This window comes from Semicossyphus pulcher, unplaced genomic scaffold (genome assembly GCF_022749685.1).
Source record: "Semicossyphus pulcher isolate SPU_LCO1_2020_fin unplaced genomic scaffold, fSemPul1.0.p SCAF_3, whole genome shotgun sequence".
Classification (NCBI taxonomy): domain Eukaryota; kingdom Metazoa; phylum Chordata; class Actinopteri; order Labriformes; family Labridae; genus Semicossyphus; species Semicossyphus pulcher.
This window is the reverse complement of record NW_027211704.1, coordinates 7,611,416-7,635,666: the sequence shown is the minus strand read 5'-3', so window position 1 is coordinate 7,635,666 and position 24,251 is coordinate 7,611,416. Positions and strand designations below refer to the sequence as shown.

Below are 24,251 nucleotides of genomic sequence, written 5' to 3'. Positions count from 1 at the left end.
TAATGCTGCCAGTTTTTAGGAGCATCCAGGTAATGACAATGGCCTGAAGGAACTAGAAAGTTTATTAGTTAAACTTGAATATAGTTAATAAAGAATATAGTTTTTAACGTGCGCTAAGGTTGTGTGTCACACATTTTTAAGGCCGTTTTCTTTTTTAAGTAAAGACAGTTAAATCCAGTATAAACACTAAATAAAGGAGTTTTGCATACAATATAGGTTTCTCTTCCAGCTGTTCTGGAGAAACAGCATGTCTGGGGAGCTGAAAGCTCAGCTACTGCTAGCATTAGCTTAGTCTGTGTCTATAAACTCAGATTGTTTTTAGGTCGAGATTCTTTCAGTTCATAATTCCCCAATGTTTTAAACAGTAGCAGAATCATCCACAGAGGTCTCCTTCTCTTGTAAACAAACAGACCCAATAATTAAAAGTCGTTAATAAAGTTCCATGTTAAAAATTAGTGTTTACTATATGCTCTTTGGCGGAAACAGCATGTCTTGCGAGGGGAATGCTAGCAAAGCTGCTACTTCTCAGTCCATCTACGTCCACTAACGTCCATAAAGTTGACCTCAAGTTTCCATTTTTGTTAACAATATCTTCCTTTTCCTTTTCAGTTTAATTTTTTTTTTTATCATCCACTTTAATTAACCGGCAAGCTCAAACAATGCTTTGCAGAAGGGTGCAAGGATGTGGACTCCAATGTGTACTTCAAATGTAACCTAAAAACTGCTGACGGATTATTTCAGCCTTTTTTTCTCATTTAAATACAGACATCACTCATGAATCACCTGACCTACTGTACGTTTCCACTTCAGGATCCTCTCACACTTGTTTGTCACGCTGTCAAAAGTACATGAGATCTTTTTTTCCCCGGTCCCACCTGTCCACCGCGTACATTCCTGCTCTGACCAATCACAGACGAGTAGGCGGGACATCGCTGAATAGCGGCAACAGGGAGGGTACTTGTCACTCAAACAGGCCAATCAAGCAGCAAAGAGATAGGCAAAAATATTCCGGAAATACCTAAATTAAAGTATTATTGTGATACATTGCCGTAAATGTCAAAAATTCAGTTTTGTCATTACAAGTCACATCTCAACTTTGCTCCCACTTTAGACAAAAAGTTTAATAGTACATTAATCAAGTTGTATTTACAGTTAATATCAATAGTATTCTCTTAAAAATTTCACTTTTTTTCCTAACAAGATTACTACTTTTTTCTTAACAAAGTAAAGCTGTATACACATATTAGATTTGTTTTTTGTTAAGTTAACACTTTACTCTTTTAACATGATGATTTTTCCCACGAAATGTTTAACCTCAACCACAATGTACGATTTTTCCTTGTAATGGTCTCTTTGAAAAATAACCTTTAGTGTTAACCGTTTGGGACTTTTACTTTGAAGTCTTACTCGGAAGTAGTATTTTGTTGGGTAACTTCGTTACACGGGGCCGGGCAGCAGCAGTCGTCAGTCGGTCGGTCCTGTAGTACTTCTGAATTACTGCTAGCAGGCAGTACTTGTATGTTGCCGTGCCGTTGTGTGTAACTTTCTGGCCGTTAACGGGAGCTCAGTTTGTCGCCGTCGGTGTGATGGAACTGGACAAAATGGACGAAAACGAATGGAAGTATCACGGAGAGGGAAACAAGAGTCTGGTGGTGTCACACGTACAGGTGAGTAGGCTAGGCTACCATAAAGCTAATCCAAGTTCAGCTAAATCAGGAGAGTAAATTTAGCTTTATGGGGACACTCGCAGCCTGCTTCACACTTTTCTAACAGCAAATGTGCTTCAGCTCGGTGTTGTTGTTGATGGAAAGTTCTAGTTTTCTTCTAGAAAATATGTTTATGAGTTAAAGGTGAAATGTCATCTGCCATGATTTTATTTATCATCTCTACAATTAGCCTGTGTTTGCTAGCCTAGCTGGCTTGCTAGCCAGCAGCTAAGAGTTTAGTCAAGTCAAACCAAAGAATAAGACTGTTACTTAGGGGCAACAACGCTTTCAAAACACCACAAATGATTAGAAATCACACCCAAAGTCATGTCCAGTCAAAGTGACGGACTGACTGAGTGGTGTTAAGTTTTAAAATGTCAGATCCTAACCGGCTGCTAGTGAGCTAATTTTGCCGTTAGCAGCATCTCAGGCTTTTCATCCAGCTGCTGAGTGAAGAAACACGGAACAGAGACACTTCACTGCTTAACGGGATCTGCCTTTTAACTGACCTCCCGGCAGAAAGACAGGCAGGCATTTGGGGTCGTTTCCATGCAGGTTAATCCGTGCTGACAGGCTGGACTGACCTGACCTAAGTTCACTGACCGTCTGTGGGAAAGCCTAATTTCCCGGACCCGTCTGATCATGTTGTTATTGTGCAATCGTGTCTTGAGGGCTTGACATCATAGCAGCAGGGCCTTTTGTCAGTAACTGTCAAACTTCATTGAAGTTTTGATTGTTTATAACAGAAATATTTTGGAAGGACTGGGCAATAATTGACTTCCAATGGAGTGATGTATTGTGATAAAATTCAGTTCTTCTCTTGGCAAGTTTTAGTCAGAATTTAAACATATACATTATACTAACACATTTTTCTACTTATCATCTACCCTTTTCATATAAATAATTAATAATAAAGATTTACAAGTCATCTAAGCATATGTAGCTGCACAGGAACTTTATCCAAGTTAAAAAGTTAAAAATAGCTCATTTCTAATGCCAGCTTCAAGTTCTTCACAGTTTTTTATAATGATATATTAATATTTTAAAGCGTACAGTTAGACTTGCTATACAAGAAAAGTGCCCTGTGGTCACTTCTTGTATGGTTTGGTGCTATGAATACAATTGCCTTGACTTTAGGGATGCACGATATCCAATATGACGATATTTTCCAATCCTTTTGCAGATTGCTGATTGCCGAGGTATATTAGGCATGTGTTTTTTCCACCTAATTGCAGAGAATATCAAGTCCCCCCTGTAGTGGAATTGATTTCATGCCTACTCTTACTGAAGTGACCAAAAACTGCCATACTGCAGACATCTTGCACTTCACACTTGACGGACGAGGCGTGGTGCAGGCAGTGCGCGCACACTTGTACCAAGTTAATGTCGTAGCAAAATGTCTGAAAAATCTGTTGTGCAACAGTCTTTAGCTTAAAAACCCAAATAAAATGTCTGTTTTCGGCTAAACTACCATCTTTAATATTTGACATTTAAAAGCAGTTTATTAGATTGATGCAAAATTCAAGTAAAAGTTAAGCATTTCAATTAAGGAGTCCTGCTTATCCACTATTAACATTGCCCATGTTTTCACACCTCACGAGTGAGTGAACACATTAAATAAAACAAAGGTTTGCTTGTATGTGTTGTTGTTACTACCCAACCCTAACTCCACAGTTTACTCACCCCCCCAATTCAACAGGTGTGATTATATAAGGGGGGAATGTGACAAAGTGTAAAACCGGTGAGGGATGACTGATGGAAGGATGACTCAGAAATTTGCATGTTTCAAATAACCATCATAACCAGAACCAGCTGTGCAGTAGGTGTATAGAAAAATGATAATGCATTTGTAGTTATTTTTTATTATCTATGTCTCATCTTGATATGTTTGTGAATTTCTGCTGTGATGTTAATTTCTCAAAGTACGTGAAAATTAGACCTGGTTTCCTGTAACTTGAGTAGAGGAATATAGAAACCTGGAGATGATTGATTTCTTGTCCTTTCGAAGAAATACTGGATTTGTATTAGTTGTTTATTTTACACTGAAGCAGGTGCAGGAAAAACACATGACAGGAAAATAGTGACAGCAGAGTAGCCGGGTTAAAGGAGAGATAGGCTAATTCATGTATTGAATAATTTAATTAAACGTCTGACTTAAACTGACATAGGAATAAAAGGTGACACTGGAGTGGATTTTATAATCACGTCCCGTCCCAATCCTGGAAGAATTAATCCTGTCCCATCCTGTTACCCTCTCTCTACCAGTCAGCAGAGCAGACAGGAGACATAAAACAGAAGGACTAAAGTGATGTTCAAAATAAAGAAAAGAGCCGTTATTTAAGAAATGCATATTTATATGTAAATAAGTTATGTCTCTATAGATCCTAATTCAGTCTGTTCAGTCACAGAACATTTATTTGTAAAATAATCGAGATGTAAGAAAAAAATTGTCCTCTCCCTGAAGCGTCTGCTCCAATAAAGTGTGCAACATCCTAGAATAATGAAGGAATCTTTAATATTTATTTCAGGTCAGGGAAGAAGAGAAATGTCGTTGCTGACCTGCAATAAATTGTCAGCAGGTAACTTCTGTGCATGTGGACATGTTGTGTCAGTTCCTGCATAATCTGATTGTGTCTGCTAAAATTTCCTGATAACCACTCTGTCAACATATTCTGATGTTTATGGATGTTCTTTATTTAATTACACCCAAATGTTGGCAAAGCATCCATTGATGAATCGTCACAGTGAATATCCTGTGATTTAGGTTGGAATGTGCTTCAGACAATCACAGACACTTGTCCCAGCTCGCAGTGTGACGCAAATGCTCGTAGGCAAACGATGCAAGCTTGTGTTTATAGCCTTTTAAACTCTTTCCCTGATGCACCCCAGAATGATCTCTTTGTTTGTGTCGCTCTGTGGGAAATCTGTATCAGTACCCACCTCGGGAATCATGTGTGTGAATGATGCTCTCCTGATCCTAACTGAGCATCTCTTCTGTTCCTGCAGCTTTCCAGAGTTCTACGCCTGCTCAAGTATCCTGCAGAGGACTCTGAAAACCCCCCACAGGTAAATATAAGAGTCTGTGTGCGACTCAGGTGAAGCTAAAGCCTGGTCCAAAATACTGACCAGTGAAAACATCTGGATGCAAAATATGGAAATGTTTCCATCTTTAGTTTACTTTTAAAATTACATGAAATATATAAACTTAAGTATAAAGTATTAGTTCAATTCCTGCAATTGGCTGTCATTTGATGTTCAGTTTAAAGACAGCACACATGGATAAAAGATCTGTAAACATTGTAATAAGCTTATTTGGAGTGATATTTAAGACTGCAGGTAGCTAACAATGTGACAATTCAAGCCACCTTGCCTGTAGTAGTAGTAGTAGTAGTAGTAGTAGTAATAATAATAATAATAATAATGATAATAATAATAATAATGATGACAGTTTTATATCAGGGAGGAAAAATTGCCTGTTTTAGACATAGTCTTGTAATGCCATGCGTGAGTGCAGTCATGTTGTCACTTTCCTAACGTTTATCTGGACCTTGTAAGCCATTAAAAATATCTATTCAGATATTGTGCCCGATTGAGGACAGACCAAATTGTTTTAATCTTGCCACCATCTGCAGCTTCATTCTTCCTTTTTCCTTCTTTCTGTACAAAGTAGATTTACAAGGTAAAGCAGCCTTCCCCATTTGTTGTCAACATTTTTTGGAGACACAGCTAAGGCTGTGTGATTAATCATTACTAACTCTCAACAAAATATGAAAATGTGTGATTTGAATAAAAAAAAAAAAAAAAGGAAATTCACCATGCATTCACACTCACCATTTGAACATTTGGCCAATCAGATGAAGCTCCAACTACTGTTCAGCTACCCTCAGATTCATTGGTGGCAACAGCACGGTTTGCGAGCACGATGGCTGAAAAAGAAGAGGTGCGAGGAAAATTAGGTTGCTGAAGATCTTGTGGCGAAAAAGAACAGCACTTCTGCTATTTGGATTATTTTTGAATCATGCACACTTCAACATTTGTATATTAACCACGCCTCATACACTTATAGAATTAATGCAGATGAAATCTTGCAGGCCTAAACACAGCCATCTTGTGTCTTTAAAAGGCCTCCTACAAGAGAAGCTCCATTGCAGCTGAACAAAAACTAGATTTAAAAAATGAACAGGAAAAATGTAACTTGAACACCTGAAGGCACACACAGGTGTTTAACTGGTTTTATAATAAATAAGTTGTCTGTGTGCAGGGCTGTTACAGTAGAGAGGACTGTCAGCAGCCCTCTCTGTCAGGCTGATTGATCATGGCTGAGAGAAAGCAGACTCAGGATGAACTGCAGATGATGTTAAAGCTCTGGTTCAGCCCTGCTAGCTTGGTTATGGTTGGCTGCAGCAGTATGGGACTTTACTTAAACACAGCTTTGTTTACCGGCAGTGGAGCAGCTGCTGATCTTACATCCTGGTCAGATTAACAGGCCCGAAGCTATAGTCCCTGATCCACATGCAAACATATGTAAAGTGCAGCACAGTTTCCCAAAATTCAAATTAAACTGGAGCTGCTCATCGGCTGCTTTTAGCTCTGGAGTTCAGGTCGAGTTTAACAACCTTTGTTTACTCAAGTTTTATTTGCAGACGCAGCAGGATAAACAGAAACGTATCAGTAATTAATCCAAACATAAAGTCTGTAAGGAATTTAAAAAGATATATTTGGTTTCTGAATATGATGGTTTGTGGGCTTATGGACTAATTTCTCAAACAATGATTATTTTATCTATTGTTTATTTGTTTAGAGAAAAGAATGTAGCATGCAAACTTCTGCCACAGCCCACAGCATTTGTAGCCTGAGCTAATTTGCAATGACCATCCCTATACTGGCATTTACAATACATCAAACTTAATGACAAATGCGCAAGACACAAGAGATATGTGGCAGCAGGTAGTCATGTAGGAAGATGACGCCCATATTCTTAATCCTGTCTACAAAACTCTTGAGTGTTTTGGCTTTGTGCTTCCATGAGCTCAGAGAAGACAAAAACTTAGTGCACTGTCAACATTTGATGATTCAGAAATGCGATTAACCTGCTGTTTACCTGCAGGGCTGTCTGTCTAACTCTTTGTGTTTGTCTTGCAGACGGTGGAGCAGGCCTTCAGGCAGATCCAGAACATTGTTGATTTCAGCTCCAATGTGATGAGCAGCCTGCTGGGGGAAAACTTCATCCACAGCGGGGTAAGACACAGTTTAGTTCAGTGTTTTTCACCTTTATCTTAATTTTATGTTACAAAACATCAAAAGAGCGCTCCTCTGATTTAGCAAAACCCTCCTGTAACTGTAACAAAATTGCTGCACCAGAAACACAGATTTTTTTAAAATTCCAAGCATTTGTCTTCATGTCAAAATCTTATTATTTGCTTTAATTCAAGGAAATTTTTACAAAGAAAACATAAAAACAATGGAAAGGAATCGTGTCCTGCTGTTAGCTGCAGCTCTACACCTGGAAATTGTACCTGCGAAAAAACGAAAGGATTAGCTTCTCCTCCACCATTGTTGTTGACAACGTTGATATCAGAAGTCGTGCCCCTTCTTGATATTGATTGGTCGGTGAGGGAGAAGTTACATTGACGAGCGCTGCAAGGTTCCAAAGGTTTAACTAATTTCTACACTGAGCGCTGTGAGTGCAACAACAAAAACAGCTGACATCGAGGGCGATTTTGCCCTGAGGATGCTGAGTGCCTGCTTTGGGTCTGTCTAGAAAATAGGTGCTGTCAGCGCAAAAAACGTGGTTATTGGACACAGGCCCTAATGCAGCTCTGAGCCACAGTTGGTTACAACTTAATTTTTTCACACAGTTTTTTACAATGTTACTTCCTGAGATCAGCGGGCACACTTTTTAATGTAAAATCACTGGAGTTTTCCTTTTGACAAAAGTTTAACGTCACAGGTGTTCATTTTACTGGAGGTGTGAAAAGATGTTGATTTGAAAAAGGAGGCACAGAAGGAACAAATATTCACATAAATGTTGGTTTTATGAACCCAAAAAATGCAATGAAACTTAAAAGAAGAAAATAAATAACTGAATTAACAGCGTTAGAGGGATCTGCTCACAAGAGCGACTCGACCACAGTCAACTCGTGAGTGGCTTTAAGTTCCCCTGCTGGTCCATCTGGAATAAACCACTGGATGAGGTTAAGGAAGCCACAGAGGAACATCACAACTGAAACTGCAACAATATTTCTATACTATTGATAAACTCTTCCCCAAGAATGAATTCATGCTCACAAGGCCTTAACAGAACAACAGTGTGTGGTCATACTGAAAGAGAAAGAGACCTTATGGGCACTACCCTTCCTCTTTAGCCTAGATTGCAAATGACTCCAACGACAATGGAAGAGAAGGAAGAAATCACAGTTACAACACATGAACCAAAGTTTTAAAACACTGCACACTTAATCTTGTTATAGATATCCTGTCACCTCGTAATATATTGATAATCCAACAAATAAATGTCACATATTTACTGGTTCCAGCTCCTTTAATGTGAGGATACGTTGTCATTTTGAAAAGTCTCTGGGTAACTGTGATGTGCTTTTTCAGAAGTTTTATTGATTAAACAAGGGCCGAACAACAACCTGCAAACTGACCCATGAAACCACATGAACCAACTTAAAACAGTCCAAATCCTTTGGATTTATTAAAAGACAAAAAGAGCCCAATCATTAAAATAAAAGAACAAAAATAAAGAAACACAACAACACAAGAAATCCCTGTCTTAGAGGCAACAAGGCAGCAGTCCTGCTGCTATAGCCACGATAACAATGAGACAACAGAAGGGGAAGAGGGACAAAAAGTACAGGGAAGCATACAGCCTTACCAGCAGAAGCCCTGTATCAAAGCTCATTCTAAGCAGATTGATTTAGAAATAAACCCATTAATTGATTGCTTCCCCTGACTAAGCCTGGTGACAGTGATTTCTGCAGGACGTTACAAGAATCTGAGCAGGTGAAATAGCGAAGAGGAACCCTGTTCAAATTTAAAACCCATCAACAACAAAGTAAATTCAACACAAACATGTCACATTAAATAATGTATATTACAGATAATTCATCAAGTCTGCCAAAGAAATGAGTAAAAATGCCCCCCATTAAAAAAAAATGCAGCACAAGTTGCAACACATCAGTTCTGTGTAAACGACACACCAGTGGCATGCAAGCGTGTGTCACTGTGTATAGGCGTATCACCTCATGAGGAAACACCCCTGTCTATTCACATGAAAAGTACAAGTTTCAAACCATTCATGGATGAAGTAATAACCTGAATGACATATTTGGTGACGAATAATGATTTGCGCAATGACATATCTAAGGTGTGTCTCACTATGTGTCCTTTCTAGAACAAACCCTTTTTCTTTTAATCTGTAGAAACTTTAACAGTTTGTGGACGATGGAAGGAGAAAAAGATCACCAGTTTATTATCACCAGACTTTATATTTGTGGACTTATATAACTCTTACTGTCAGGCGTGGGGTGTTTTTATTGGAATATTTACCCACATTAAAGCCGGGTGATGGACCAGTTTCCCAGCCACAGATATTCATCGAAACAAAGAGCTACAGTGTTGGAAGTCTGCAGGGTTTTAGCACATGAACAGCACTCTCCTGATCAGATGGTGCCTAATTTTAGATTTAATTTTAAGCTGGAAGGTAAATCCATTTTAAGCACTATCAAAAATTACAGCCAGGTTCATAACAGGTGGTGGCAGCTTGTAATTAAAATGATTCTAACTTTTGTGCCAGAGATTAATTTTATTCTTAGTGTCTGTTTTATCAGCAGGATATAGCTCTTGGTTGATGCTGTGTTGTCTTGTTCAGATGTGTGCAATATAACTCCTTTAATAAACTGAACAAGCGCACACTGCAGGCAGATTAACAGCAGCAGGAGGAAGCATGGACACGTTCTGTTTTCACATTTCACAACTGACTTAATTGTCCTTACAGGAAGTGGTCAAACTGCCGCTGGAGTTTGTGCGACAACTGTCAATCAAAGTACAACATCAAAGACCAGGTAAACTGATTTATAATCACTTCAGTGGAAATCATCTTTTAACATTTTTTATTCATTTTGTGCAGAGAGATTGATAAGAAGATTGATTTCTCTCTGATGTACAATAATTACAAAATTACAACCTGCAGTTAGCTTAGCTTAGCTTAGCTTAGTTTAGCGCAAAGAGTGGAAACAGCTAGCCTGGTTCTATATGAAGGTAAAATCAGCTTGTGGGCACTTTACAAATTAAAATGATTTATCTGCTATAAAGAATAAGATTATATTTCTTATTGGATGATCTGAGAGTGGTATGAACCGCCTGCCAACTTCACTTCATACTCTTCTCCTCACAACACCTTGTTAGTAGCGCTTGTCTTTTTGTATTGATATTTAAGCTAGGGGAGGGGTAATTCGGGATATTTACCCACAAATTTATATTTTATTTTATTGATAAATATATGTATGCAATTTTTTGCCTTTATTGAGAGAGAAAGAGAAAGAGAAAGGACAGTGGATAGTGTCGAATGGGGGAAGAGAGAGTGGGGATGACATGCAGCAAAGTGCAGAGGGTGGGAGTCCAATCAGGTGCCGTTGCATCAAGGACTGCAGCCTCTGGGCATGGGGCCCACGATTTAACCCCTGAGCTAAACCGGCACCCCAACTAATTTATATTTTGAGTATAGAAACTGAACTTTAAATCTATAACTCTGAGTTAAAGTTCCCAAGAATACAAATAGATTTAAAATCACTGCTGAGTTTTTATCAAGCTCTTCTTTAACCTGCTCTTTCGATTTTGATTTAGGTTTTTGAACAACAGAAAGCAGCCTCAGACTGTTAATTTTTAACAGTATTTGAGCCTCTGTAAACAGTGATACCATTAAAAATGTTGTGTATTCAGACTTTTTTCTCCACTGTGAAACCACCGTGTTTCTGTGGATTTCTGTTGATCACAAGCAGAAAACGACAACAGGGGGCGGGTTTTAAAGTTTAAAGAAAATAATACTGAACAAGAATAGAGACAAATTCTACTTAAATACTTCTAATACTTTATTCTCGAGCTGCAACAATAACTTGATTAACTGATTAGTGAAATAACAGAGTTAAACTGCAGCTATTTGAATAATTATCATTTAGGGGAATTTAAAGTTCACAACTTCAGGGTCCAAGGTTCTCAAATGATTACATTTGTTCTCTTTCTTGTTCTTAAGTGATTTAAAATAAAATATTTTTAAAGTTTTGCCCCTGTAGAGAAAACGTGATTATTTGGGATCTAGAATAAAGGGAAGATTGATAACCTAAATACATAATCCATTCAAATCCATAAAAACAAGCCAACAATATCAGAGTCAAATACACAACAGCAACTGCCAATCTTTAACAAATATCCCACAACAAGAAGGCAGATTGTGCCAAAGACTATAGGGAGTATATTGAGCTATAAAGGAGGTAAACTGACCGTTACTTATAAATATAAGGTTGAAGGTTACTTACACAGCACACACGCAAATCTTGGAAATGTCATTTGTTTGTGTGTTAGCCTGGCGCTGTGACAAAGTGATGGACATCTACAGCGGCTGTGCTCTCTGTCTGCCAAACCTGACGTCTCCTGTCCTCCACCAGCCAACACACACTCCTCCACTCTGCATCGAGATCAAGGTACACACACACACACACACACACACAAACGTACACACACATTTCTTTGTAAATAACTAAATGAATTATTTATTTTCATTTCGGTAATAAAAATCTAGCTCTGGTTTAAGAGAATGTTTTCCCGGAGAAGCGGACATAGTTTCAGTAACCTTTCTCCGTGAATCACTCTCATCCAGACAAACTGAGCAGAACAACAAATCACATGAGTGTGACTCTGAGTGTGTATGTGTGCATGTGTGTTACTCAGCTGTTGTTTCTATGTGTTTTCAGCCTAAATGTGGTTTCCTGCCATCCTCCAAACATGTCAGCAAAGACATCAAGACCAAAGTGTGCCGCTTCTGCATGCACCAACACTACAAGGTAACTACAACCACACCAACTACAGGACACAAACACAAACTAAAGTACAACCAAAGTAAAAAACACAAAATAGTACAAAAACTCTATACCACAGACCATGGAAACTGTTTCCAGGGGACACTAAAAAGTGATGCACACAGCTGGGACAGGCAATTTCCACCCTAAAGCCTAAAACTCATAGACTTTAAAGATGTGAGGGTTTGAGAACTGCATAAAAATGAGGAATGGGACATGCTATTATGACATCACACGTTGCCTGGAAACAAGACGCGCCATTAAAACTAATAAGAAAAAAAGTTTGACACCTAGTATGTATTTGTGTCATTTACAGATAAAGGTATCTGGAGTTTTCCCGTCACCGTCCATGCTCGCTTTGTTTACATTTAGTTATTTTGTTAAAACTTTATTGAATACTGCTTCAATGTACGAACATTTGTTAACATTTAGTGGGGGGCTTGACCATCACATTTGTATATGTCACCAAGTTCGCTATGAACTCTCGGTAAGTCCCACAGTAAAGTCTGCATATATGCGGACTCATGAAAGTGCGTAATTTGGCGAAGAGTCCGCATCATAGCCCTCACGCACTTGAAGATTTGACAGTGGGACAGCTCTCACACTCTTACTGGGAACGCTCCTCAAAGCCTGTGAGTGTTGAGATTGAGATTGGGCCATTGTTGTCTCGGTTCATGACTCATGAAGGATATTAAAAAATGAGATTCAATGTTTTTTTGTGGGGCAAGTGATTCTCTGCTGTGTGCATCATTTGCAGTGTTTCTGTATTAAGTTGTAGTGCACTGAGCTCTCTGGGCCACCATATTTCTTTATTACTTCTCTCACTCTCTGACTTTTCCTTCTCCTCTCTCTCTCTCTCTCTAGGTGGCCAATGGGAAGTGGAAGAGACGCAGTCTGTACTGTCCTCTGGACCTGTTCTCAGGGTGAGATAATGCTGCTGTTAGCATTAATACTATTGCATTAACTGTGTGGAACAGTCATACTGTGTCAATTCTTGATTCTGATTGGTCAATAATGGCATTCTAAGATCTGTTATTTCTCTATAACAGACCGCTTACAGACTATTGTTTTTTGGGGAAGAAAAATGATAATTTAAAGATCCAACATTTTATCAATCAATATTTTGTGTTAAATTATTATCTTTACAAAGCAGCCATGTAGCAAGCAGTATAATGTACAATGAGATTACACCTCTATGCCATCCATTCCACTATACCAACCAGCCCACTGTTTATTATCTCTTACATAATGTATCTATCAATAACACATAATAACAACACTGAAAACATAATGGTCAAAAGGTCAAATCTGCAACAAGTCATGTTTGTTTCTAAAAGTCTGTCCCCTTATTTATGTTGGCTCTGGTCTGGAGCAGCTGGTGCTGTTATTGTCTGAGGCTGTCTGCAGGTGGACAAAACACAAGAACACATTTTAGTATAATGCAGTCTTTTAGAAAAACACCACAGCCTGAAAATATTCCTCAGAGGACTCCTTCCCCCTCCACCCTGCAGATTCAGCCGCTCTTATTAAAGCTGCTTTATCGTTCTGCAGCTGAACACGATGTTCTCTGGTTTCTCTTCAGGAACAGACAGAGGATGCACTTCGCCATCAGACACCTGATAGAAGAACCTCAGAACAACTTCAAAATCTTCAAGGTGAGACAAAACCACAGTCGCAGTGCATGATATATAAGCACTGTGTCTTATTTCCCAGCATAAGACTGCGGCAGCAACACAGTTGATCAATGGAACCACTGGTTTAAAGGACAGCTTCACATTTTTCCATTTAATCCTATTACATAACTCAGAAACACTCAGACATTCAGGGGGTTATTTGTCGCTGTAGTTGTTTCTCCTTGTACTTCCTGATGTTCAGCTGGAACTAATAAGAAGCTTCACCAGTCTGAGATACTGAAATCAATTAGATATCTTCCAAAGCAGCACAAACTCCCACTTTGTGTTATTATTCGGACGCATAAAGGCTGAATTTTGTACTTAAAAAAAGACTGATGCCAACTTTACTCAGTTGAGTTCAAAGATTTGTAGGTGGTGACCGTGTTGTCTGTTTTATCTCAGTCTACAGGTCAGTGGCACTTCCCGGCAGACATTAATAATCGCGCTCATATCAGTACAAAACACATGCACATGAGATTTAAAGCTCAGCAGCATGTTATTACAACAGTGTTATCAGATTGTGAATGTTTATGTGGCTCTCACTGGGAGTTACATGATGTGAGTCACTTTCGCTTTGTCTCATTCACAAATGAGTGAATCTGCACTACAAAAATACAGATTTCTTCACAATGGAAAAAGATTGATAAAAGTGATCTCTTGTATGGACACAAGAAAACCATTTTAGGCGTCTGATATTCATCCAATAAAATGTGAATCTGTGCTTTAAATTGTTTTTTTCACCTTTTATAATCAGTTCAGTTTTGTCTAAAACAAGAATCCCAGAGCAAATCGAGGCAGAATGATTTGAGCAGGAAGTGTAAATTGAAGGCGCTCCACTCCCCTTCATGTTACCATGACATGTAAATACTCTTCATGCCTTTTCCACGCATCATTACGTAACTGACAGCTAATAATGTACAGCTACAGATGGAGTCTGACCCAAGATCCTCAGGTTCAGTCTCTCACTTTGAACCAAAGTTGTGAAAAATATCAAGAGAAACTCATCTTTAAAAGTGTCAAGTTATTAAATCACTTATCACTTAATCCTGATGCTGATATAAAGCATGCTGGAGTAAGGCTTTATGTGTCTGTGTGTGCGTGTGTGTGTTTCAGGGCGGTCAGTGTATTTACAGCAGTAAGGAGGGCAGTGACGACTCGATGGACCTGAACTCTCTGCTGCATCACCTCAGACCGTACTTCCTGTACGGAAACAACAGAATCAACAGTCACATGACCAGCAAAGCTGTTCTGAACGACTTCATCCAGGTGAGACCTCTCAACACACAAACATTCAGTAGAATATACAGAACTTTTCTTTTATAATTGTGAACCTAAATCTCAAAACAAAAACACTGTTTATGGTTGTTAAAATGTTAAGAGATATTAACGACAAAACAATCTTTGACCGAGTACACACCGGCCGCAGAGAGGACATTAACCAGAGTGTTTGTCTGCAGGTCCTGGTGAACGCACTCATGAGTGGAGGTGGAGGAGATGGAGGGGTGGTGACGGACAGACGAGGAGAAGGAAGGAGCTGCTGTGAAGCGAGTCTGTTCAACAAGGAGAGAATCCGTCACGGTCAGAACCTGCTGGTCTACCTGCCTGTTTTACTGACTTCCTGTTTCTGTTTATCTGTCTTGAAATACAAACCTTTTTCTTGTGCAGCTTCCTTCCTTCCTTCCTTTGTTCCTTTCAAAACAGTTCCTCATAACATCCCAATCTGATTATGTAAACGTGTGAAACTCACATTTTTTAATCATCTAAACGTCTGATAAACCAGAATTCTGACCTGAAACAGTTTGATAACACCCTCCTCTCTCTGTGTGTGCTCAGGCTCTCAGGGTTTACCCAGCGACAGTGTTTTGTTTAGGATTCTTCAGACTCAGATGTTGGACACGTTGGACATTGAAGGACTTCACCCTCTGTACCGTCAGGTGGAGCATCACCTGCAGGAGTTCCCCAAGGAAAGGTAATACAGTTATAGTAAACATTGTAAATAAATCTAATTTATTGATCACTTTTTATGGGTCACTGTCAAGTCTCTGACATCACTTCCTGTGTGTGTCTTCTCTGTCAGAACTCGCCTACAGATCGACGGGCCGTACAACGAGGCGTTCCTGGAGAAGCTGCAGAAATGTCCAAACGAGGACGACGGATCTGTGGAGTACGCTGTCGCCAAGGTCAGTCTGGTTTCAAACTGTTCCTGTTATGCACACGGAGAGCTGGGAACTCACATCAGCTTCTCCGTGTGATTGTCCAGTTTTCCTACGGGAACATTTCTCCCTATATCAGCTGACTGTCTGCTGGAAAAGTACAACATGAGTCACTGAGCTGCAAAATATCTGTTCACTGAAAAAAGCAAAGATGTAAGACTTTAGGACTTACTTATTGCAGCCTGTTTTACAGCCGCTGAACACTTAAACAGTGATGTTTGCGCAGCCTGTATCATCTCTGCTCAGGTGAAGCATGCCTGAAGGTAACAGCACATCTAACTGTTGAGTATTTTGTCTTCAGGTTCATCAGTACCGCGTCTCCATGACAGCCAAGGACTGCTCCATCATGGTGGCACTGGTGCCCAGCAGTGAGGAAGAGGAGGACGATGAAGGGTAAGAGTTGAGCACTTAGAGGAATCATGAAGCAACAGAGCATGAAACATTTTTATGAATCAGTATGTAGTACCTGATTGTGTCCACCAGGAAGAGCCAAACTACTGCTGGTTCTAATTTAAACAAAAGAGACTTCCTTCTTCCTGTTCATTAACAATCCCCCTTTCTTCTCCTCGTCCTGCAGTCAGAGACGTCTCAGGGACTTCCTCTCGAGACCTCCTGCTTTCTCCTACTCCGTGTCCATCTTAGATCTGGACCCGAAGCCGTTCGAAAGCATCCCCCGCCAGCTGCGTCTGGACCAGAAGATCGTCTCCTGTTACCTGAGGACGGGAGGCTCCTTAATGAGGAGCTCTCTGCCGCAGCTCCCCGGCATCTTCTCGGCCGCAGAGAGAGAGGACTGCACGCTGCTGTTCCATCCTGTTTGACATCCTGAAGACTGACAGACGCCACACTGAAGCCTCAGAGAGGAGAGACGCCATGTTGACGCAGAGGTTCAGAATCACTTCACACTAGAGCTGTTTCATCCAAAACTTTCTCCTCATTCCGTTCATGCTGACAGTTTGATCAGCAAAGTAAACATCTTCGGGAAGTGTTACTCAATGACTAGACATTTAAGAGATTCCCAGATATTTCTGTTACTGATTCTTGACTTTTTGTGTCTCATGGTGATTGACTTCTTCTTCCTGTTAGGAGGTGAATCCCAACATTACAGTTCATAACTGTTGTGTTATGATTTATATTTATTAGAAAACTCTCTTTTCTGCTGGGATTAACCTCCTGATAGGATCTTTTGTGGTTTTAGTGTAAACAGTCTGACTGCTCTAGCTCTCTGTGGCAACGCTGCTGACAGCGGCACTGAGAGAAAGACAAAATACAGGAGAATGGAAGTTATGGAGAGAAAGGAGGCTATTGGGCTGTGATGTACAGATGATGTCATATCCTGAATGTAGGTGGGGCCTCTGGTAGAGTCGGCACTGAGGTGGAGCCAATATGTTCTTGGCAGGGTCACTCCGGTTACAGAAGCACTAGTTAGTATATCTACAGCAACAGAGGAAGGCGAAGCCAACATGGCGGATCTGATTCTCAAACCGTCTGTGCGACAGCTGCACAGAGGACATGTTTGAGGTACCCGCAATCCTCTGCAGACATCTGGATCCTGGAGTTTCAGTTCTCTACTGGAGGTTTTCAACAAACTCATCACACTTAACATCCTGTAACTCTTTGATTAATGACATTAAGTGATGCAGTGTTTGGTTGAAAACCTTCATGAAGCAGCTGAGAACCGGAACCGTGAGATCCAAAATGGCACAGAGCGAGGCTTCACCTCGAAGTTTTACTTTTCACTCCTGTTCAGTTGGAGGCAACATGTTCAGGCATTTGTGCCACAATATGAAAGTTAAATGTTACTTTCTTCAGGTAGAAGAGCTGAGTGTGGTTAAAGGGTCAGTTCACCCAATAACAAAACATTTTGTTTAACATACAAATGATTGTTTCAAAACAATAACATTTTGATGCTCACAGCATTGAAGTTTGGCATTTTTAGGCATCTAACAGTAACATCTTTCATCTGAAATAGCGTCACTGTAACCCTGGATAACCCAAAATGTAATATTTTTTATATATTAATTCATAAAACTATTCAGATATATATTTATCATAGGTATAATCTGACCCTGGAAGGTGCAGCCAGAGCTTCTGACCCTTGCAGCTCTCACATTTCTGTCCAGCTGCCTCTTTTTTCGGGCATAAAAACTCCTTTTGTGTTGCTAAAAGCAAATTACAAATCAGTTGTTGTTTAAACAAGATTCAGCCTCTTTAGTTGGAAGAAAAGTGGCATTTTAGGATTTGTCTAACAATCTAACCTGTTGAAATGTAGTTTTGTCAAAGTACGGTCACATTACACTTCCTCCAATTTTGCTCCCACACAAACCACAAATTCAGCCACATTTAAATTCACCTTTGACCTTTGAGTTCACAACCTGTCACAGAAACACTGATCGTCTGCGTTGTGATGTGACTAAACAGAAGACTAATGTGACTGTACACTTGTAGAGCAGGACGCAGAGCCCGGCAGAGGATTTTATAACATGAGAAGGTTGAAACATGACGGTTGACCCAGCAGAGCAAGGGCTTCTGGGTAACAGAGAGTAATCCTCTTCGGACAGGCCGAGCTTTGTGCTGCTGCTCCACTGGTTCTTTGTGCCAAAAGTGGCTTGTTGTGTGTAGACGGTGTGTGTTTGTCCATGTGCCTAAATGTTCTGGTAGGACTGGAGGATGGTGTGTGTGTGTGTGTGTGGTGTGTGTGTGTGTTTAGGAAAATTTGTTACAGGCTGCGTTCACAGCTCTAACCCGAGACAAATCCGCTTTGTATGAGATCTGTTTTTGGAGCTGCTGTGGACGCAGTCGTGAACTCTCAGTACCTCGAACTCCTGACGACCTGTCGAAAAACTAAACCAGGTTGTCCGATGTTTGATAAACGATGCGTTCAGGAGCGCTGGGAGGTTTCTGAGGACGGTGAGACTCTTTGTTACCATCACCTGATGAGCGTTGTGACTGAAAGATGTTTGTGTCAGTTTATTTCCTCTCCTGGTGATCTCATCGTCTTCTTAAACCAGCAGCGCTCACAGAAGACTCCGACAAACTGGTAACACTTGACTTCAGTTCATCTGTGTATTTAATGTCCACTCTCCAACCTCAACAACCTCCACCAGCCAATCAAGAGTCTGAAATTAAACCACACTACAAGAATGAAGACGACCGATCAATCCTCCATAGAGATGTCATGTTGACGTGTTCAGTCATTCTGTCAAACACTAAAGTAAGAAAAAAAGACATTTCAATACATCAGTCAGATCACATCACCCTCTTTTTCACTGACATGGAGTTGGCCTTCATGGAGGAGTTAAAGGGCTGGAGAGTGGACAGCAGTGAACTGAACCAACCACTGATCGTTCTGTTTAACTGAAGACGCAACAGGCAGCATGACAGGAGAGCAGAGGCTCATGGGAGAGCGAGGCAGCCAAACATTTGATTTCTACAAACATATACCTAACTTCAAAGCATCAACTCCAAAAAGCTGGAGCAACATCTAAAAAGAAAAGTTACTTATTATGACCCCCTACTGTGTCGGAAGATAAATTGTGACCTAGTTTTCATAATGGTATAAATGCGATCATGATAAACAGCTGCGGTTTCCGTGTCTTGTCACAGCTCAGAACGACTGTTTGTTATAGGATTTAAAATATTCTACATTAACAACACAACCGTTAAAATGGCTCTCAGTGATGTTGAACTTTGACCTGAGGTGGTGCCCGTTATATTTGCTTCTCTAGGTACTTCTGAATTATGTAGCTGGAGTTTCAAAACAAATGCATGCTCATCCTTAAACTCTTTGTGCAGAAGGTTGCACCGGGCACCTGCAAAAAGATGAAAGATTACCTGCACAGACATGACGACATTTCGACCACTGATGTTTTGTCCTTTGATTTTATCTGAAAGATGAATCCCTGACAATCTCAAAAAACCCAACAACAGTTCTGCAGGTATTTTCCAGAATCCTCAAAGACTTCTTTGAAAATATTCCTCCTCTTGCATGATTTAAATATATATATTTTTATAGTTTCCCTGGTTACAACTTAATTTCTAATCTAAACAAAGACTTGTTAAACATCCTTGTGAGTTTGTAATAGTTTGTCAGGGATGAAATTAAATACGATACAAGACACAAACTGGGGTTCAAACGAGAGCTGATTAATAGCAAAAAAAATCCTTTAGCATCATGTTTAAGAAAACAGAACAACTGTTTAAGATCTAGAAAAACAAACAAACTTGATCCTGACCTCTCTGACCTGACTGACAGAAGCTCCGACAGGTGAGCTGGAGTCTGATTGGTCGGTTGCCTCTGCTTCCGCCTGCTGCCTGAGTGTCGTCCTGCAGAAACATCACAGCACTGTGATACTTCAGACTTCTGATGACTGCGTGTGTGTAAATAGACGAGAAAAGAAAATATTTGAAAATACAAAGGCGACACCGCTGTCTGGCATTTTGTATTTAAATTATTTATTTTTGTAGATTTTGACCGATGAGCTCTGCTGTTACAGATGTCACAGTCGGGCTCTTTCTATTGAATAAATATTTCTAAGAGACTAAAACCACCAGTGTGTGTGTGTCCTGATTCTTGTGTTTGTTTCTCTATTAGCTCAGTTTTGACATCAAAATACAGACGTTTAATTGTTGGTAATGAAAAGCTCAATAATGTTTGGTTCTACAAGAGATGAAGATGTGAGTCATGACTCCTGTGAAAGGCTGACCGCCCTGATCACCGACTCTATGGCAGCTTCAGGTCCCAGAATCCTCAGCAGGCTCTGAAACGCCTCATCAGCGCCGCCTAGAGCCTGAGAGGGAAACAGCTGCAGCGCTGCAGAGACAGACAGGAACAAAAGAACAGTTTAAAAAAAGTATGAGCTTTGAAGGGATAATTTCTGTCATTTTGTTGGACACCTGGAGTAACAATCTGAGCCTGTCAGCGGCAAAAACAAGCACTTGTAGTGGACGTACTTTGATTGGGCGCAATTCCCCCAGGGGATTATGTTGCAGCCACTGCGGCCGAATCGCCGCTTTTTTGTAGAGTACACAGAGTTCAGGTTAACTTTTTTCGTGTGACATCTCACCTTCCTCAGGGATCTTTGTCAGCAGCTCGACCTTTGGAGTGACTTCGCCCTCACTGGAAACCTCGAGTGACCAATGAACGAACAGTACGCAGCTACAAACAAAAACAGACACATTCAGACGTCAGCAGAGGAGACTTGAACACTTTTACTGTTCTTCAACAGCATCAGAGTTTATTTACCCAGGAAGCTCAGGGTGATTCAGGGTCATGACCTCTGACCTGCTGCCTGCAGGGAGAGAGACGACAGACGGGTACTTCGCCTGCAGAGAGACAAACACAGAGAGAGAAAAAGAATGTTTCCTCATTCATTGTTGATGATTTCGATTTGAGCATGCTCAGTGTGTCTCTAACATGTCAAAGAGTAGAACCAGAGTTATTCTCGTGTTTGTCACTTAAAATAAGAAGTATTAGGATCCCCTACTAAGATGTGACTACTAATACCACACTGCTGGCCTCCAGGGGGCGCTACAACATCTGTTTAGTCGATGAAACACTGTCTCATTCATCAAACAAACTACACAAGTTTGTACATGGAGACACATTAAAAGACTGTAATAAGGAGCTGAGAGGAAACAAGAGGAGTGAATACTTTGAGGGTGAGGTCGTGTTTACAGCTGATGTGTTGATAAATGAAAGAAAGCTGCTTCAGTCTCAGTGAAAACTCTCTTTGTTTCAGAAACAGCCGCAAATACACGTGAACTTTGAGAATCACGAACACGTCTTGAAGGAAGTGATCCACCTGTGTTCGGGATCGTGAAGATTAATGGCGTTACAAATGAGATGGTGGTGATTACTATGTTAACTATCAACTGTGCAGTCTGATAATAAACTGTACATTCAATTAATTTTACACATTACATCAACACTTAGACTTGCATGCAGTTTCTGATCAACTAAACATTGAACACTACTTCCCAAACCCTCACTTTAACCTCTGAGCCCTAAACACGACCTTTGACCCCAATTAACTTGACCTTTAGTCTGAAATGTGTTCAAGAAAGTGTGCTAAGTCAGAAACACACACACATAAACTCAGGGCTGTTGTCAGTCATTAGGGGTGTGTCCAACAGGTGAGGGGTGCCTCTCAAGCTGATTCAACTCAGAGGTATTTGCAGTGTGTGTGTGTGTGTGTCGCCTGTAATCAGAACGTTTTACAAACTTCAACTTCAAACAGACTGAAGGAGTTTCCTTCTGTCTACACTTTCATCCGTTTTGTAAGGGATCAGTATTACGGGGTGATGTGCATACATATCATGAGATCCTTGACGGTTCTCACCCCACATGAATGGTAGAATCTTTACAGGACAAACTAAGATCAAAGTCTAAATTCACATTCTCAGATTAACAGTGTGAATCTACGGAAGAGTATGGGCGAATGGGCTTTCTGTCTGAGCAACTGTAAAGTCCTGAGGTGCCTGCTTAGAGTCGACAAACTAACAACAATACCATCTATATTACTTAAAGACACGAGTGTCTCAACCTCAAACTAAAATAAAACAGGATTAAACTCAACAGACGGGACATGCTTGCTTTCATTATATCGATCTTTCGTGTAGTGACAGCTAATCGTAGGATTTTGAGGTATATACCGTTAATTCAGAAAAACAGAGCAGACATTTTTTTTTCCTCAGATGAATGCAATACGCTTCGAATGAATCTGCCAGAAACCCAAAATACAAGAAACATGACACAGGTGCCTTGAAAAAATGTCCAAACATCATGTAAAAATCAATAATTCATTATTAAAGTACATGTTTATTATAGAGCAGATCTGGGTTGCAACAAAAACTGTTTCTGTATGTAAAAACTGATGAAAATGTAAGAATTAAAACTATAATAGTGTATCTCCATGCTAAGACATTATCCCAACTTGTTTTTAGTGTTTATTGAAACAGTGGATAGTGTCCGAGAATGGGGAAAAGAGAGTGGGGATGGCACGTGGCGGGGGGCTGACGGTGGGAGTCAAACTGGGGGTCGCACATCGAGGACTGTAGCCTCTGTATATGGGACACACGATTTAACCGCTAAACCAGCGCCCCTACTTCATTTAAGATATATTTTATGGCCTACAGACATTAAAGTGGGAAAGTCAACACATGATGCAGGAATAAAAGAGACTCCTAATTAACAGAAGTTTCAAACTACTACTTAAATTCTTTCTGAAAGCCTGTTTTTAGAGAGGTGAAAAGGTGATGGGTGTCAGCGTTATCACATGCAGCTCACCACAAAAGCAGACAAGCCAGGACAGAATGAGCTGAAACATTAAATCTGTCAATTTAGTGAACTTGCAGGGTCTTGCTCTGGTTATGTTTTTTCTACCAGTCTTATATAGGTTGACAGAAAGTTGATGGTAAAGACAACCCTTCTTCTCAAAGGAGGGAAGCCACTGGGCTTTCTTCAGGCATCGAGCCAAGGATTTATTTTAACATGCCTTTACTGAATCAGGACATCTCTCGTGAAAAACATCAATATCAATAAAATAAACGCCGGTTTTTCCTCATCGGGTCTTCCTTAGGGTGTGGCTAGGACGAGTCATGAAAAAACAACAACAATCCTTCTTTAATTCCCACACAGAACAGGAAACACAGCTCTATGACACAGACCTTTGAATGGCAAAAGTTCAGAAACAGACCTTTAAAATTATAATTGTATGCACTAAATTCCCTCGCTGCAACTTCATGCTAACTTGTTTTCATTATAATTGAAATCATTCTTATGGAAATTTTCAGTGTTTATACCAGATGGGTTCGGTCTGATGTTTACGTGCACAGAGAAAGGTAATCACAACAGCTGTGTGACATTCAGGAACGTGATGAAAACATTGGTCTAATCAGTTTTCCTTCAGCACCAACCAATTCAGCAATACTGAAACCTACTTCCCCACTCCCCGCTCCAAGATGGAGGACATGTGCAGAAAGAACGCAGCCAGAGAGAAATCAGGTTATATTGTTAATGTTGTACATTTTTCTTTAAATTGGTTTATGGAATATCTTTATTAAGTTTGGGCTTTTAAAAAGATTCTAATTGGGAATATTCGGCTGCATGTAAACAAAGCTACAGAAATGTAAAGTAGGAAACGCTCCCTGTGATCACACATTTAAATGTCAAACAGATGTGGATTTATGCTCATGCCAGACTTGGACCAATCCCTCAGTGTTACCTATCCATCAATCTCGGATCCCATCGGCTGTAGTCTGAGACGATACAGCCTCTGGGGACACCGGTGAACGTGCCTGGCGTTAAGCGATAATCGACTTCCCGTCTAGTCTTCTTTTCCACGTGCTGCATTGTTACAGAAAGAGAAACCTGTTTTCTTGTGATGTACTAGTTATTAACGGGTCTTACCTTTGCCCAAATTTCAACATCATGATGCAGATTTTAAGAAGTAAAAATTCAAGCTTTGTCAGGTCTGTCCTCAAGAGGAGAAGACCACTTTTAAAATGTTCATTTGTTGAACGGAGGTCGGATTGATCTGATGCATTCGAGGAAGTCGGGAAATCTCAACGCTGAAGGGATTT

At 40.2% G+C, this 24,251-nt stretch overlaps 2 protein-coding genes across 2 annotated transcripts in view; one reads left to right on the top strand and one right to left on the bottom strand.

Moving 5' to 3' along the window:
* The first annotated feature begins 1,485 nt into the window (after positions 1-1,485).
* ippk (inositol 1,3,4,5,6-pentakisphosphate 2-kinase) lies at positions 1,486-20,218 on the top strand. The gene is made up of 14 exons (XM_069678977.1): positions 1,486-1,667; positions 4,713-4,772; positions 6,849-6,944; positions 9,709-9,775; positions 11,292-11,410; positions 11,681-11,770; positions 12,650-12,708; positions 13,368-13,440; positions 14,572-14,724; positions 14,916-15,036; positions 15,292-15,427; positions 15,536-15,638; positions 15,973-16,064; positions 16,249-20,218. The coding sequence occupies exons 1-14, from the start codon at positions 1,587-1,589 to the stop codon at positions 16,487-16,489; spliced, it is 1,491 nt and encodes a 496-aa protein (XP_069535078.1). The 5' UTR covers positions 1,486-1,586; the 3' UTR covers positions 16,490-20,218.
* Positions 20,149-24,251, bottom strand: part of cenpp (centromere protein P) — an 85,866-nt gene continuing 81,763 nt past the window's right edge. The window contains exons 7-9 of the mRNA XM_069678978.1: positions 20,914-20,993; positions 20,735-20,826; positions 20,149-20,481 (exon numbers count right to left, since the gene is read on the bottom strand). Coding sequence (XP_069535079.1) covers positions 20,351-20,481; positions 20,735-20,826; positions 20,914-20,993 — 303 coding nt within the window. The 3' untranslated portion in view covers positions 20,149-20,350. The remainder of the gene's footprint in view (positions 20,482-20,734; positions 20,827-20,913; positions 20,994-24,251) is intronic.